General features: G+C 43.9%; 1 protein-coding gene across 1 annotated transcript in view; it reads left to right on the top strand.

The window, feature by feature from the left end:
- Positions 1-638: 638 nt before the first annotated feature.
- Positions 639-16,948, top strand: part of adgra2 (adhesion G protein-coupled receptor A2) — a 34,516-nt gene continuing 18,206 nt past the window's right edge. Inside the window, exons 1-2 of the mRNA XM_029511423.1 lie at positions 639-940; positions 15,772-15,843. Coding sequence (XP_029367283.1) covers positions 639-940; positions 15,772-15,843 — 374 coding nt within the window. The remainder of the gene's footprint in view (positions 941-15,771; positions 15,844-16,948) is intronic.

The following is a 16,948-nucleotide window of genomic DNA, read 5'->3' on the forward strand; positions in this document are numbered from 1 at the left end:
TTACGCAGGAGCCGACCGAGACCAGCTCACTTTTTTTTTTTCTGCGACTGCATTTTGTCTCCCACACCACTACCAGCACAACTTCTTTCATTTAGTCGGCTAGTTGCGCCAGAGATCCAGTCCACGGAAAAACTCCGGCATCTGAGGAAACATTGAGGAAAACTTAAAAAAAAAATTAATAAATAAAAAAAAAAAAAAACGGGACAGCTGGCTAAAGTTTAAGATAGTCCTTTTATTCTTTGCTTACTGAGAAAAAGGTGACAGCTCATCTCTTCCTGCTCTGGATTCAGATAACGGTGATAGATGTGGACATCTCCAGGCGTCCTACAGGGATGTAGAGCTCCTCCAGAGTCCGTCAGAAGGCCACCGGCTGTCTGAGGCTGCTGGAGGCGTCTGGACCTTCAGGTCTTTGGGATTAGACAGAGGAGCTGTGCGCTGACTGTCGGAAAACTGGGAGCTGAATATTTGTGGAATGACCGGATGATGTGTGCTCATTGCTGAGCGGAGACTCTCCTCCTGCAGGCCCTGCTCCTCGTCCAGAAGGTGAAAGAAAGTTTGTTTATTTTATTTTATTTCCACTTTTCCACTTCTTCCTGCCACCCCTGCGCCCTCTGAGAGCTCCATGGTGGAGATATGGGATGACTGGAGGCGGGGGTGCAGCTGAGGTGAGATCCAGCCGAAGGACAATGTTTGCGCCCGGCGTCGGCATCTCTCCGCTGCCGGGGCGTCTGGTACTGATGCTGCTCCTGCTGTCCGCCGCCGGGCCGAGGCTCTCCGAGGCTTGTCCCGGGGCGCTCGCCTCCACCAGCGGCTGCAGCTGCACGGACGAGCGGCCCAAAGCGCACGGAGTCCAGGCTTCGGGCAGAAGAGTCAGCTGCAGCAAGGAGGAGCTGAGTGAGCCTCCGGATCCAGGCCTACTCCCCAACAGGACCGTCACTCTGTGAGTCTCTGTGGAAAGTTTGATGTAACCTCTGAACTCATGATTTTTGGCCGTTTCTTAATGTGGCTCAAATGAATGCTTTCAGTCGTCCTTTAAAATCCTAGACAGACATAAATGTTTTACCAGAGTTACCATCAGAACCGAGTGGCCAGGGACTGAAGGACAGTTCTCATAAAAATACACAATAGCTTGTACTTCAGTACTCTGATCAGGCCCACACACCCAAGACTCTGACCTCATGACCTTAGTTTTAACTGTATTGAGGACTTGTTGCAGTAATGATGCTTGTTAGGTCAGGAGTTACATCTTGATCTAGTTTTGCTGCGCAGTGGTGGGCTGAGCAGTCGCCACTCTGTAAGGCATTAAGAAGATCAGAGTGAGGCCAGACTGGCTGTAGCCATCATCACGGCCAGCCTCTCTGACACAACTCTGTCACTTTAAATTTGACTCTGACCCAGTCAGGCTCTCACAGCTCAGCCCACTGTTTCATACCCGCGCACATGGCCCTGCTGAATCTGTGTTGCAAAACTGCAGCAAACAGGAACACATCTTGAGTGTTTTATATGTTGAGCTGGAGCCTGCTTTTTTGATATCGCAACATCCTGCCTCACAATCACCCTCTGGTTAGGACAGAAAGCACCAGTCAGTGAAAACCTGACAGCAATGATCTGATTCTTCAATGATTATACGCCGGCTTAGTTTATTTGTGTGGTCCATTTGGATAAAACTTAAAAGAGCCTCATCATGAGCCAGAACACACAAACTGCTAAGATGGATGTGTTACCTATCTATCAGGGACACATTTCTGGGAGGTGTTTTTGCTCACTTGTAAGGAAGCATTTTAGTTCACAGCTGCTCAGACTTTCTGAAGACATTGCTCATTCCCACAGTATGTTACAGTGTCTGTACTCTAATCCGGTGGGAAAAATTCTAGCTGCATATGGGCACAGTAAAAAACAAACAAACCCAAACAAAAAAAAAAAACAAAAACATGTTCAACCGCTTTACTGCAGCACACATATGAGGTAAAATAAGGGGAGTTATGCCCCGGGAGAGGTGAAACCAGTCAGCAGTCCATTTATAGGACTTAAAGTTGCTTGCTTAATAAAGGCAGGATAAACATCTGGGGAACACATTGCCGGGAAAGCAGAGGAAAAAATGGCTTGGGTGGCAGTGGTTGAGGTGATTGAAGATAATCTTCCATCCCCGCACCTACTAATTTTGGTTGAGTTGTTTTTGTACAGATGTTTAGCATTCTCTGACACTTTTATGACGCTCCGTACGAGGAGAAAACAATTCCAACCATAATCCGCCATTTTCTTTACCTCGTCCTGAGAACTCATGTCTGGAAAGTTCATTTTGCTGAAGATTTTGCGGGTTCCTCAAGCGCCCATCGTTGCTCACATTAGCTCCAGATGTGGAATGTGAGAAGTTGTGTTGATACTCGTGTTATTCCTGACATTCCTCAGTCTGCTCAGAGGCTGTAGACAGTATTCCAGGTGCAGCTGGGGAGCTCTCTCTGTGGCCCTCACCACCTTGGTCACTCCCCACAATCGAACGGCCTGACAGCCAGCACCGCTGCCCTCTCTCCAGGGGCAGTCTGGAGGAATGCTCTCCTCCATGCTGAGCAGAACTGGAAGACACCAGGCTCAGAGCTTCCGGGGCCGAGCGCTACATGTAATGCACAACAGCTGGCCCCTGTGAACATTCCGACTGAGGCCCCTCAGCCTCATGGGAAATCCCAATGGGGATTTGTTTACTAAAACTATTAGTTGGCTGTTTGTTATTCCTGCCAGCGATAAAGGGGCAAACCATCACCCCAATATTGTCACCTCCTGCTTTTGTTTCTCATAGTCTGTGCTGCACTTGGATGGCTTTGCTGTGTGCCAGCGCGTACACCGCGCTAATCACTGGTTTCATGATTCATTATGCTAGCCTCCGGTCATCTGTCCCACTTTCCCTCTTTTTCTTTATCTCCCGCTCCCCATTTCTCTCCCCCTTCCCATCCCCTCGATCATGAGTTCATCCACACGCAGTAACTCTCAACCTAAATATTTAGTCGTCTTGGTAGGAAACTGCCATATCCAAACTCCTTCCAGATGTGAGCCTGTGCAGGCTTGTGTTTAGGCCTAATTATGCACGGCTGCAAAGGAGCTGGATCACTGCGAGAGGAAGAGGAGCGGAAGGGTAGAGAGGGGAAAATAGATAAGAAAAGCGCTGTTGTTGAACAGAAAGTAGTAATAAATGATGGAAGTTGTATGCGAAGGGGAAAATGAACGTGAGGAGTAGAAGCAGTGGGAAGAAGGAGGGGGGCAGAGCAAGAAAGGAGAGTGGATGGAGGAAGAAGAGGAGAAGTTTGGCAGGCGGTTCAGAGGGATGTGCCCCTGGAGACCAAAAACTCCCCTGCCCCTGACGAACAGATCTGTGATACTGGGGTGAGAGGGAGGAGGAGGAGAAGGCCAGGCTCCTTGGTGTAGAAATATAGCTTGAGTTCCAAAGCATTGCTCCATGTCTGTTATTATTAACCTTTTGAAAGAGTGTGAAAGAGAGACATGGTGATGAAAAGAAATCTGTGCCCGTGGATGGATGCATATCAAACCCACTTAAGCTGAAGCCATGACACAGAGCCATCATTCCTTGCTCGGCACTGTGCGGTGGCAGCTGTGCCTGTTTTAACGTTTTAATGGGCAACAGACAAATGAAGAGAAAGTACAGTGGCAGTCTATGTGTGAATGCACGGCTGCTTCAGTGCTTGTGGTTTTGAAGTCAAAACCATACCCCTCCCTTTAGCTTATTTTGCTGTCACTGTTGTCAGTGACTGATGGCTTCAGCTCGATGGGTGCCAGGCTGAAGGAGTGGGAGGGCACACGTGCTCAGTGCGGGGTCAGAAGGCTCTTCATTGGCCCAGTGCCCCCCTCACCCCTTCACCTACGACAGCTGCGAGGCAGTTGCTCCCTGCATGTTTGCACTTGAGCCCAGTGTGTCACTGGCTGGTAGCCGGGGGCTTACGTAAAAATATTACAGCTCTGGTTGGAATATTTCTTTATGAGTGAGGGTCTTCCTTTGTAGATGGATATTTCTAAAAGTTTCTGCTGGGCGGGTGGTGTTACTGAACAAAGGGCTGAGTTAAATTTAACTTCTCTAAAACTATAATCATTGTTTAGTTCTTGCTGATCGTCAGATGTGAAGATTGATGCTACTTTCATGTCTGTACACGGCTAATTAGCTTAGCTTAGCATAAAGACTGGAAACATGTGGAAGCAGTTAGCTGGCTGTGTCCAAATCAAACAAAATCCGCCTACCAGTTCCTCTGAAGCACACTTAGTGATACTTTGGGTTATTTGACACTGAGCGGGGTGTGAGATAGGCCTCTAAGGTCATTGTATTATGTGATCAGATCAGAGTAGCAGCTGGATGTAAATGCCTCACACATCCCCACAACATTTTGCCCAAACTACCAAATACACCATTCTGGTATTCTACACTTTTTGGTACTGATTTATCAAAGGAGATTAAATTTGGTGCTGTTCAGCAGATCTTGACCATTAGACAGAGCCAGCTTAGCTGTCTCCCCATCTTCCTACTCTTTGTACCAAGCTAAGCCTCCTGGCTGGAGGATTCATACTTTTGTAGTCACCAGACCAGTGAAGGCAACATGCAAAATGTGACCTGTCTTGGGACTGGAGAGGTTTGAAGGTTGAATATTCTTATTTGACAGCAGTGTCTGAGAGACAGCACAGGATTGTTTTGTTTTGTTTTTTTTTTCTTTAAATAACCCCACATTTGTTTGGTTCATCACATAGCCAACCATCATACAATCGGTCATCTTTTACTGCATCTGATGAGTCCCCCGTGCCTCTGTTCACTCAAAGCCAACGCATATAAACGGTATGATCGACTGGCGACAGTATAAATTTGCGTGTGCCTTTAAGCAACAATTTATCTTGTGAGTCACATTATTGGTCTCCCACTTGTGGCCAATGTGCGGTTGAGTAGCAAAAGGCCAGCAGATGTGTTGGCGGTTTTTATGCTGGGCCTGTGTATAAGTCTGTGCTGAGACCGGAGCGTGAGTTGAAACATCCCAAGCAGTGGCCTTATCAGAGGGGTGAATTCCTATAGCTGGATGAGCAAAGGACCCCCGGCATTCCTCCAGCGATAGGGTTTATTTATGTGGGGAAAGGTGTTGAGAGGAGTAGGGGGGCTGGTTGGACCCTCCTCTGCACATGTTAGGTGGGGCAGCGGTCAGCAATAAATCAAAACAACAAACAAAGGCCCGACACAGGATCCTTCATACTCAGCTGCAGCACCTGCCAATGCCATACAAGCTTTGGATTTTATTGTGCCCTCACAGGTCAGGGGAACCTGATCAGACTGGGACATCTCCACACGCTCGCTGAGCTGTGCTGCAGCTCCCTGCCCGGTTGGCCGATGAATGTGTATTTCACTTATCACCTCGTTGCATTTTTCCATTGAAAGGCCGCAATATTTCAAAACTTGCCAAAACATAGGGTCGTATTGTTATAGTAATCTCGTATCCCCAAGTGGCTTTATTGTTATTTTAGTTTTTCTTTTCGCGCCGCTCTCTTCTTATCTTTCTCCAAAAATGCCTGACTTTGGCTTTTCTTTGCCAGTGCTAACTTCCCCTCTCCCTGTGTCTGACCACAGCAGCCCCCAAAGTTCCTGCCCCGGGTCGACAACACATGAATACAGATGGAGATAATGGGTGTCTATAGTGGGAACGCCTGTGGCTTCAGCATGTGTGTGTGTATGTGGGTGCTGTCTGCTCGTTTTTCTGATATGTTTACTTTTGAACGTTCTAATGCCATCTAAGCTCTGAAATGTGAAGCTTAAGTTCCTTTTTGATGATGATAATGATGTTTGGTTAAACAGATTTATTCCAGGATTCAGCTGCGGTAACAAAACAATTAACATGAATAATATGACACTTGATAATTTAAATAGGCATAAGGTTAGCAGCTGTGATAGTAGTTTCTATATCTAATGCAGCATCTCAAATTACAAAAATCTACAACTCCCACAAAAATATTCCAGCAGGAGCTTTCTCAGGCACTTGCATCCTATTTTTGTTCAGGTGTAGTTGGCCTTTCTGTCTTCTAAAATGTCTTCACTGGCTTTTAAAGCTGCACTTACAAACACGCCTCAGCACCACAACGCAAATCAATGCCATTTATCTCGTGATAGTTGAAGACAGACAGACAGAAATAGCAGCTGTTTCAATCTACTAGTCAAACTCAGCTAAATTTCCCAAGCTTCCCCAAAACCTTTCCCTCCAGTTTCCACATGAGGGCCAAAGGTCACGCAGGGACAAATATATGAATCTCAAACCTTTTTTTTAATGCAAATGTACTCAATAAAATTGTAGAATTTTAGATGATAAATATTTATATTGTAACATTTTTTTTTATCACTGATATACACCCTGATTATTCAACTGACATCAACACATCTTCATAATTTCTTGATTTGTCTAGTCTTCATTCTCACACTATTGTAAGTATTTTAATGCTGAGTGTGTGTGTGTGTGTTTCGTATTACCACAAGATATAGTGTCTCAGTCAAAGGACGGAGAAATAAAGAAACAACAGTTTATTCTAGTCTTCATTGAAAGAGTTACCTCTGCTTAAAGTTACAGCATAAATGTATATTCCTTGTTGAACCATTGTTAAGTAAATCTTGGCATTTCTGGACTAGTTGGGTTGGCATGAAGAATGAAAAAGGCTCCTGTCACATGGTGACAAAAACACAACCTTGCCACAGATGCTTCGAAAGACTCCGTGAATGTATCTGGAGCAGAAAGATTTGAGCCGCCTTTGTGAAAGCTGCCTGATTCACCAGCACTCTTTGCTCAGGAGCAGAAAACACAGGCTGCTTATAAGACAGAACAATGAGACGATGTTATCCAGCCACACACCACATTCCACTCACTGTCTCGAAACGCTAAATTCACTAAATTGCCTCATTAAACGTGTAAAAACATTTTAGACAGTGATTAAACTGGCTATTGTACTCCTGCTTTGCGGCCATAAACCTTCCAGTTGGGTTAGTCTTGACTTGTCTATGACTCTAAATATTGTAATAATTTATTGCATCTTTACAGTGAGGCGCTGCAATTTCAGCATGTGCTGCCTGGCTGTTAATATTCACCGCAGTGACTTGTTTGCCTTAAATGTGACACAGCTCCAGGTAATTCTAAGGAAGAAACACGCTTCATGGATGATTCTTTGTTAGAAGACTTGATTAATTCTTTAATAAGACAGACACCAGGTGGGGGACCTTCATTTCTTAAGTGTACATTGTGTTTGTTGGCCTGTTGGCCTGTGCGCACACACACATATGGGATGGGTGTGTGTGTGGCCGCAGCTCTCAAAATAGTCCTCAGTCCTCCCCTCTCTAATTAGAGACATTTAAAAAACCCAGATTTTAATTTTAGGCTGGCAGCTTTTAGGACCACATATGCACACACACACACACACACACACACACACATACACACACACACAGGGTTAAACATACACACTTTCCATATAAATAAATCTGATAGGTCGCACACTTGTGTATCTAAATTTGCGCACACACATATAGCCACGAACCACAAAGCCACAAAGCCTTACTCTCAGCCTGGTAACCCAAGCACAATACAGAGTACTCTGTAATAAGTGGTTGCATGAATCCAAGCAGGAGCACACTACCCATATCTAGCCTCAAGGCAGGAGAGGATGATAACAAAGCTAAGTACTGCAAAATTCTCTACATACTATAAATCACAAGGCTGGTATACTTTCTTGAGACTGCCCCCCTCCTGAATACCCCCCGCCCCCTTCGCTGTTTGATGACAGAATTACTGAATTAATTTTCAAAATGGTTTCACAAGAAATATTTTGCATGCAATTTCATGGATGCTCCTTTCCATGACAGGCAGCAAATGGGGCTTGTAGCTTGGCAGTGCTCCCTGGTTGCTGCTACGAGCCCTCTGGTGGGTCAGGCACAATGGCCGCATTCACATCTTGACATGCATTTGCTGCTAAAGTGCCTGGTGTGCTCAAGGAAATTTAGTCTCTCTGTTACATTCAGTGCCGTGACAAGCTCAGGGTGCTCGAGGGCTCCTGGGACCGCTGGCTTAGGGGGCTCTCTGTCTTCTTATGACGAAAGGGTTAAACTTTTTGGATGGACCCAGGCGCTGAACAGTCTGGATGCCTCTTAGAAGTGCTTATTGGAACAAAGATGACACAACCACCTACCAGTCTGAGAGATCTCTCTGCTTATACTTCCTTTCATCCCTCCTCCCTCGATCTTCCTCTTCTTGCTTCTGTCTGTTAGCGGCGGAGAGCCCGAGAGGCTCTGGGGTTGGGTTCAGCTGATGCAGGATTTTTTTTTTTTTAAGGCCAGCACAAATATTGTCAGCTGTCAACAATCATGAATGTGCTAACAGTCCCTGTAAATCTCATTGAACTGGATCGTTTTCATGCCATTTACTGAATGATGATAATTATCATTCTCTCAGGATTAGGATCATGACACTCACAGCCAACACAGTAGCAAATCTATAAATCAAGAATCCACTTATAATCAAACCATCTGTCCCATAATTCATTATAATGGGGTTGAGTGACGCACACTTAAAAATATGAAATTTTTACAGTTTTATTCTTCCCCCACAGCCCACATATGCACATTTCCTGAAATGACAATTTACTTTACCAAAACTATAAACACAAAAAAAGCCACTCTCGGGCCAGCCAAACCTCAGGCATCGGAGACTAAATTAAACGCTTTATTCAAAACATGTTATCTTCCATCTAAATGAAACTGCAGATTACCTCTTGCCTTTAGACGACAGACAGGAACAATGCTAAAACAGGCGAAAAACTATTAAACTGAATCAAAACATGTTCACACAATCTTTTCACACTTAACAACTCTCCATATTCATTTTGTCAGTGGGAAAGTGTGAGAATCACTCGTGTTTGGTTTGGGCTCGTTCACAAAGTAGTTAAAAATGACAGAACAAAAACTATGAAGTTGCATTTCGCTGCTTACACTGTCCATCAGCTTGTATGAAGGCAGACGCGGACAGGTAACTGCTATCATGAATGCTGGGTCACATTCACTGTTAGGCGCTAAACGGCAACATTTGTCTTTCTAAACGTTTGTCTGTGTGAGCATATACCAGCAAGCTGCTCTATGTCCCAGTAACACAAAAGCACACAGCTCATCCCATCATGTGACATGTCATGACCCAGAATTCTCTGCCACTAATGAAGGTCCATGCCAATTGCTGCTGCAGGTTTGTCGCCACAGGAGCCCCAGCTCAGCAAATGGCTGTGTGCACTGTACTGCAGTTGTGTTTAAATGTGTCCACCACTGAAACCTTTTCTAGAGGTTGATCTCGCACAGTTGGTCTGTCACACACACTATAAACTGTTTGTGAGGCCATTTTATCTTCAGACGTGGGCCGGTCTGGGAACTTTCCTCTCCTTATCTGGAATGGCATTCATCTACTTAAAAAAAATGTCAAAACAGAGCATCATTTCTTAATGGCATCTTAAGGAATCATGTATAATGATCTAATCCCCTTTTTCTGACCTATCCATGAGCTCGTAGGTGACTCTCTAATTTAGGCCAGCTCCTTGATTATGAGGGTAAACGGCAGTGTATTGTAAAAAGGCTATTGGTCTATTAGAGCTGGCATGTACTTGGAGAAAAGCAGCCGTGGAAATCCTGTCAACCGCCAAATAAAGTAATACAGTTTTTTAATCCATCTTTTGGTTCAACCACAGTATTTTGTAGATCCACTACTTCTGTTCTCATTACTCTGAGTGCCATGTGTGGGACGTGTATATAAAGAGAAATGCTGCCATGTTCACTTAGTTTTCCTCTGTGAACTGCCAAAATACTCGAAAAGCAACTCTGGCAAGCAAAAGCAACTTAAAAGGAGAGTAAGGAGGGAAAATGCAATAAAAGAAAAACACTGATGATCTTATATAGAAAGTTCTTCGCTGAAATACACAGATTGAAGTGCTCACACTGCTGTTAGTATAAAAGTGGATAATCGTCTTGCTTTCAGCAGAATTTAATTACCTCAAGGCTAAATGATTATTTTCTTATTTATATGACCTTTAGCAATGCTGTGACACAGAGCAGCATGTGCATTACCAAGTCAGCACGCTAATTAAACCAGGCTGAATTCAATAATGACGCTGAGTTTCTCATTGAGAGTCACTCTCATTATTTGGCTCCCATTGGTCCCCAAATTGGGGCTGGATTTATGGCACGTTAACAATCTCTTTCAAAGGCTCTTGTCTTTCACCTCGCGTGTGGTCCTCAGGGGTAAGAGACCTATCCAAAGTTAAATGATGTTTACACAGTGGCCCGTTTGATTGTTTTGACTCCCTTTATTACACTGAACCTGCACCTCCTCATCTCTGTTGGCCTGGAACAGCGCTTGGGGTGAGATGAGAGGTGGAGCGCTGATTCAGCAGCGATCAGCATCCAGTCACACTTCAGCCGCTTCAAGTGTTTTCAGGGGTGATGCTGCAGAAATGTTCAGTATTAAAACTCAAAGACAACATTACGGTAATTCAGAGATTCCTCTCAGATAATAAGGGCAGTGCATTTAGCCTGTAGATGAATTCTTCTTAAATATAAAGCCCTTCTAAAAACTCCTGTCTTTGTGCCTGACAGTGGTTTGTTGTAGAGGCCTGCAGCTACACAGAGCTCACTGTCTGAGTCCAGCATGCCTAAATATTTGGAAGTCAACAGAGGCCAACTGGAATCAGCGATTTTTGCTCAAAAGCACTTCATTCATATCCTAGGCTAAATGCCAAACCAAGATGGAGCACTTCCTGTGCATTGCTCCCACTTACAAAACAGCTTTGAGTGTGTGCAGCAGAGAGACAGGATGAAGAATGCAAAGATACTGACACCAACGTTTCAGAGGTAACTGACTGTGTTTGGGTTTATAGCGCCCTAGCTGCGGAGATAGCAAGGCGTGTCTACCCTCTCTGTGCGTCTGCACCAGGTCATGATGTGGAAAGCTGAAAGGACTCCTCTGAGCTGCTGCTTCCCGTGTTGGTGCCGGCGCCACACAGCCAACATTCACAGCTTCACCACTGAGATGATTCCTCACAGCCAAAATGACTGTTGACAATGAAACCAAAACCAAACCGGCTCTAGGGAAAGCATTTGACAGACAGCTTTGGTTTACAGTTCACACAGGTACCAACACACACACGCACGCACACACGCATGCGTGCATTGGGCCTTTCTCAGACCTGAGTTGGTATGTGACAGTTAGACATCTGTGCAGTTCCAGATCGGGGAGAAGAGCGGAAGTAAATCTGTGAGCAAATACAATTTGTGACGTGCTGTCATGGCCCTGTATGGCCCTCAAAGGGTTTGTGGGTTTAGGAAGCAAACTGAGCAAACCAACAAAGTGAGTGGCACGGTGCAGGGAGGAGCTGCTGTGGTTTACTAGACAAGACTCTTTGTATGGCTTTTCCTTTTTCTACTCCATCACACAGCAAGGAAGCCCCAAGTTAACACTGAACTATGGTACTTGATCCTGAAACATAAAGGCCTGCTGACAGTAGTCATACTTTTTATTATACGATAATGAATCCCCACAAGTTTACTTTGTCAACGGTATATTTGTTTGGATAGATCTCTGCCAACATCTGGGTTAAAAGAATGTGAGGGAATGTTTTCATTTCCTCTAAAAGTAGGCTACAGCATGTCATGTTAAAAAGATCACATTAGTCCCCTATTTGAATTTTTGTGGTGAAACGTTGTAATTTTGGACCACAAACGTTTTAAAGATATCATGTTTTCTATCCAGTCATTCACCACATTACCTGCAATTTTCCTCAAGGTTGCTGGCTTGACATGGTATTTTCAACATTTTCAATCTCCATTTGTTCCCTTCCTAATCATACACCTTCGACAGAAACTAGAACTAATTCAGAAATGGGCCAAAGAGCCCAGCATAATCAGCATATAATGGAAAGTCTTGGCCATAACTAGGAAAAATGCTTTTAAAATATGTGTTTGTTTTCCGTGTTCAGGGAGCAGTGGATAAATTATGAAAGGGTCTGCACAAAAACTATAAAACAATAGTATAACATGTACAAGGCAGGAACCTGCAGACACAGCAAAAACATTTTATAATATATTCCGGCTTGTCTCTTTCCAATGACACACTTGTATTTTTAGTTAAGTAAAAGGATGGGTTCATTTTATTCATATTATTTTCCATATCTGACTTGTAGGCAGCGGAAAGCATGTCTATAGGACATGTGCTTTTTCTGTCTGACCCTATTTAACCCCTCTGTTTTACATATGCTGTATATATGAGCGCACCACCCAATGGAAGCCGCCATCTGTGCTTCTGTTATAACCCCCCTGTTTTTTTGTCTTCGTGTAAATGAATTAGATGAAATGGTTATGGGATCCTGGAGCCCGACTTGAGGCCCTGGTTTTTCACATTGATTAGATGGATTCAATTATCCCGTCTGATTTCTCTGAGGCGTTTGTGGTCTGAGAGAGTTAAATGAATGAATGATGCTAAATTGTAGCTCTGTGATAATGTCCATGATCTGGACCGAGTTAACACGCTGTCGTGCCATGTACCATACAGCTTCATACTCTTGAAAGTTGATTAACTCAGGCTGCCATCTAATCCGTCACTGATGTTGTGTAGAAATGAGCCACTTTCGCACAGTAAAGCTTCGGCAGAGAAGTTAGTCATCTTCTGGGCATGTGAAGCTCTGTCAACCTCTGTGTTCTGCAGTGAGGAAGTGATGCACTCTTAGCTGTCACCTGCCTCAGGACGCTGCTCTGTCTGTCTGAAGGCTGTCCAGGAAGTGCTCTCTCTCCAACCCCTGACCTCTGAAACCGGGCTCTGAATAAACAGCTAATTGGCTGGGTTTCCTGTTTAGCCTGATGGGAACGACTATTTCTGTCTGTTTACAGAGTTCTGACCCTCTCTCATTCTCAGAGTTGTACTGTCTGCATTTTTTTATGAAAGAACAATGTCCTCCTCTGCAAATGTGCTCCACACACTGATCTTTGAGGATTATACGATAGTGTCCAGCCTGTGTAACTCCCCTGCGTTCCTGGAACTCTTTGCCTTTTGTTGTTTGTGGGAGGGTTTCAGTTAGCTCATTTTGTGGTCTTTGTTTATTTATGAAAGTCAGCTTTCAAGTCCCAGCATACAGCGCAGCAAGATAATTGAAATATTCTGCACTGAAATTTCTTAACTTGAGACAAATTAGGGTTATTCTGATAGGATGCCACATGTTCACATTTTTTAAATTTTTCCCCCAAATGTACACAAATGAAAACACATATAATCCAAATCACACAGCCATTATATGATCACTAGGCTATATGTTGGTCTTATAGGTTTGTGGACGTGCACGTGAGTCCACGTTCAAGAACTCCTAAACCTGATGCACGGAGGCCTCAGACTAATGTACAATAAGCTCAAGCAAAGAGGAACTATTTGCATCTGAACTGTCTGTGCTGAATTAAATGGCTTGTTTCATTGCCAGATGTGACTTTCTCCTCTCCTATCTGTATTGAATTATTCAGGCAGTTCCGGATCCTCTGTAGCTTTCATCTGCAGCCTGCATCCAGTTATAGAGGAGATACTCTGCCCAAAGTCTAGTGAGGGACCCCAAAGTCCAAGAGTCACAGGTTCAAATCCAGGCTACACTATGAGAGGACAGCTCTTGTTTAACATCCCCTTGACAAATGTCTTGACTTAATAACTGTGATTTATTTGTGTCTGTGTAGAGTTGTGAACATGTTTGTATTATTATTATTATTTGTGTATTTCTAGTTATAGAAAGAAGCCATTGAGCTGAGATGATGTGAATTAGAATAGAGGGCGTTAACATGTGCGTGTGCATTAATGTGGATACTGAAATTGTTGCGACAGTGATAACACTCACATCCATAGGGTATGAAAGTGAGGCAAAAATTTTTCGCTAAAATACCTCGTGAATCAGCCAGATGGGTCTTGGTTTTAAAGTCATCATTAGTGGAGCAGTTGTCCAGTCTGTTCTTGATTTTATTACAGACCAGTTAAAAAATATAATTTTGTGGTTTCTAAATTTGGTAGATAATTGCAGGAAGGTATTGGCTGAAGTTTTCAAGCCAACTGGAACAGAAGACGATGTTCCTTCTTTTTGTTTGCCCGTTGGATGGAGAACTACCCTGTTTTCATCTCGTCCTGATGTTGTGGTTGTTAATTAAGTTACTATCGTGGAGAGCTCAGTCAGGCTAGCTCGTCCCTGTGTACCGAGGGTGTATGATTAAATCTGCCCATTAAGTGAGTTGGAAGGCGTGGAGCTGAAGGCAGTGTTTTTATTGATGTGGCAGGAAACAGTGGGGCTGATTGCTGTTGCTGCTGAATCTGAAAATCTCAGACTGTTCACAGTAAGCTCCCATTTTTAAGGGAGCACACACCGTTCCGCTCTCAAGAATAAGAACACACTTAATGTCGCAAACAGCTCATTAAGCACCATGTGGTAGGGCCGAGGTTGATGTGAAACTTAAGGGTGTGTTGATGATGGTGGGCTGTCGCCAGCACAGGGGCCCCCGTTACACCCCGATCTCCAGCTGAGCGGACCTGGGCAGGTCTGTTCATCCACCAGGCCAGACACATTAGTGCGAACACTATATCCTGTCTCCGGGAAATTACGACCCTGAGCAACAAATTTGCAACCACAATGATGATCTTGGTCTCGGCTGAATGTAGAAAAAGTTACCACTGAAGCATGAGGATATATTGGCTTTTTCAATCCAAACTAAAAATCTCTCCCTGAATCTGTCCCGAGTGGATTACTGAAACACACCCAGGCCTTTAGCGCTATGTTGTGCGTTCTGCAGGCATAGTCATCCACCCTGACCTGCTCCCAAGCTTTATTGCAATATAAGACCATCACACTTCCTGAACTGGAAAAAATGTTAGTGAATGTAACTCAGGCAGCAGTTTTATTTCCTCTAAAGCTCTGGCAATGTTTCTGATAAGAGTCACAATGGGTGCATTAAAGCTTGGGCAGTTTGTAAAAGTGAAAAGGTTATTCATACATTTTTTAAACTGCGTGTTCATTATTTATCTCTACTTTCAGTTTACAGGCTACTTGGCTGTTGCTTCGTAGTTGGTGGGCAGACAATTGTGTGCTATAAATCTACATCTCAAACACTTTTTAATAACATGAACCAAATTGAATCTATATATTAATTAATTCCTGTTATGCAAAGGTCTGTCCTTACTGTCTCTAACAATGGCATGTGCCTTTTAGCAGAATGATTGGTGCAACTATTCCCATGACCCCCCCTTCAGACAAGAAAATCTCAGCCTGGCATCCAGTGTGTCCTGCAGCCCTCTGCCCGGGCGAAGTGATCCGGCTTTAGGGGAAACGGGATAATTAACATTGTCTGTGCCGCCATTTGTTTGATGTGGAAAGACATCCTTTGGATGTAACAACGTATGCAAAATGATTATCAAGATTATGACTTCCCTCCTAATCTTGATGTCCTATTCCAGCTCGAGCATTAATTGGAACCATCTTTGGATAGTGCTTTTTTTTCTCAGGCTAATCTCTCAAACAGCATGCAGTGGACAGTTCACCTTAGCTCTCATCCTCCTCTGATTAAGCCTTAAAGCTGAAGCAGGGATAAAACTGGTGTCCATGAAAGTAATTTTGTGTATTTGAGTTTAACATCATAAGATCTGCTCCGATATTTTCAATCAAGATTTTTTTTAACACTTCTATGGATCTTCCCTTCTGTTTTGTTTTTTACAGGATATTGAGCCACAACAAAATTCGAGTTCTGAGAAATGGATCCTTCTATGGCCTTTACACTTTGGAGAAGCTGTGAGTAGCCTATTTCATATCATTCTTCATTACGTCTGGTACACTTTCATGTTTTTTGCCTGCTTTAAATTTATGTGAGGAAAATATGTGGGGGCTATCAGCTTAACGTGCCTCACACCATTGTAGAGAAGAAGACTTCAGTGATATCTGAGCAGTTCTGTATGCTTCTATTCAGTTGTGGGCTTTTGTCCAGCAGGGAGGATGATACACTCAGAGTGGCTATCACAGAGTTATGTTGAAAAGTTCACATTATTACAAGCCAGTGCTTCATTATCAGGTAAGCTACTCCAGAGAACAAGATAAGGAGATCTCTGGGAGGAGGTGTGACTTGGCAGCTATGTCTGGCACTCCCTCGTAGCAATGTAATCATTCTGAATGGGCTGTGAGACAGGTGAGAGACAAGCTAATATCCTGAGAGTTATAACCGCACAGCAATCCGTTTTTAGCTCTGTTTGTCGTCTGGATTATCTGTCCCCTTGGTCACATATCGTCACAACTATTGGGTGGACTGTCATGAAATTTCATTCAGACGTCCCTGGATCTTCAGGTGATAGATGCTAATGTTTTTAGTGATGCCACAAATGACCACATGCAGCTGAGTTTTCGGGTTTGCGGTAAAGTGGCTCGCTGAACAGTCGCGATTCCCAGGGGATGAATTACTATCTGGATGAATTTTGTTGTCATTATCAGGTTAAACTTTCAGTTTGTTCAGTATGGCTGGTGTTAACATGCAAAGAACGTGAATATGTTTTGCATCAGCATGTTAGCCCTGGCTTTGGGAACACCATACCATGAGGATTCAGATGAGTCCGAAGGCGCTTCAGGACATCTGATTTCTTAGAGTAGTAGTAGCTGATCGAAACTGCTGGCAGTGGCAGAGGGTTAAGGATACAGTGTGGTATGACATGTTTTTGGTTGCTTCTACAGCTACCATGGTCAAGAATCCCGGCTACAACCTGCTGCATCACAGATGCAAATTTCCCGTGCAAGGTGTATTGTTTTATAGAGCATCCTCCTAAAGGTTTATGGGAGCCCAGTAGCTGACACCACAAACTCAGCAGCTTCAGTCTGGATACCGTCGTCTGGCAGACATACTTATTATGCC

Source organism: Echeneis naucrates, chromosome 9 (genome assembly GCF_900963305.1).
Source record: "Echeneis naucrates chromosome 9, fEcheNa1.1, whole genome shotgun sequence".
Classification (NCBI taxonomy): Eukaryota; Metazoa; Chordata; class Actinopteri; order Carangiformes; family Echeneidae; genus Echeneis; species Echeneis naucrates.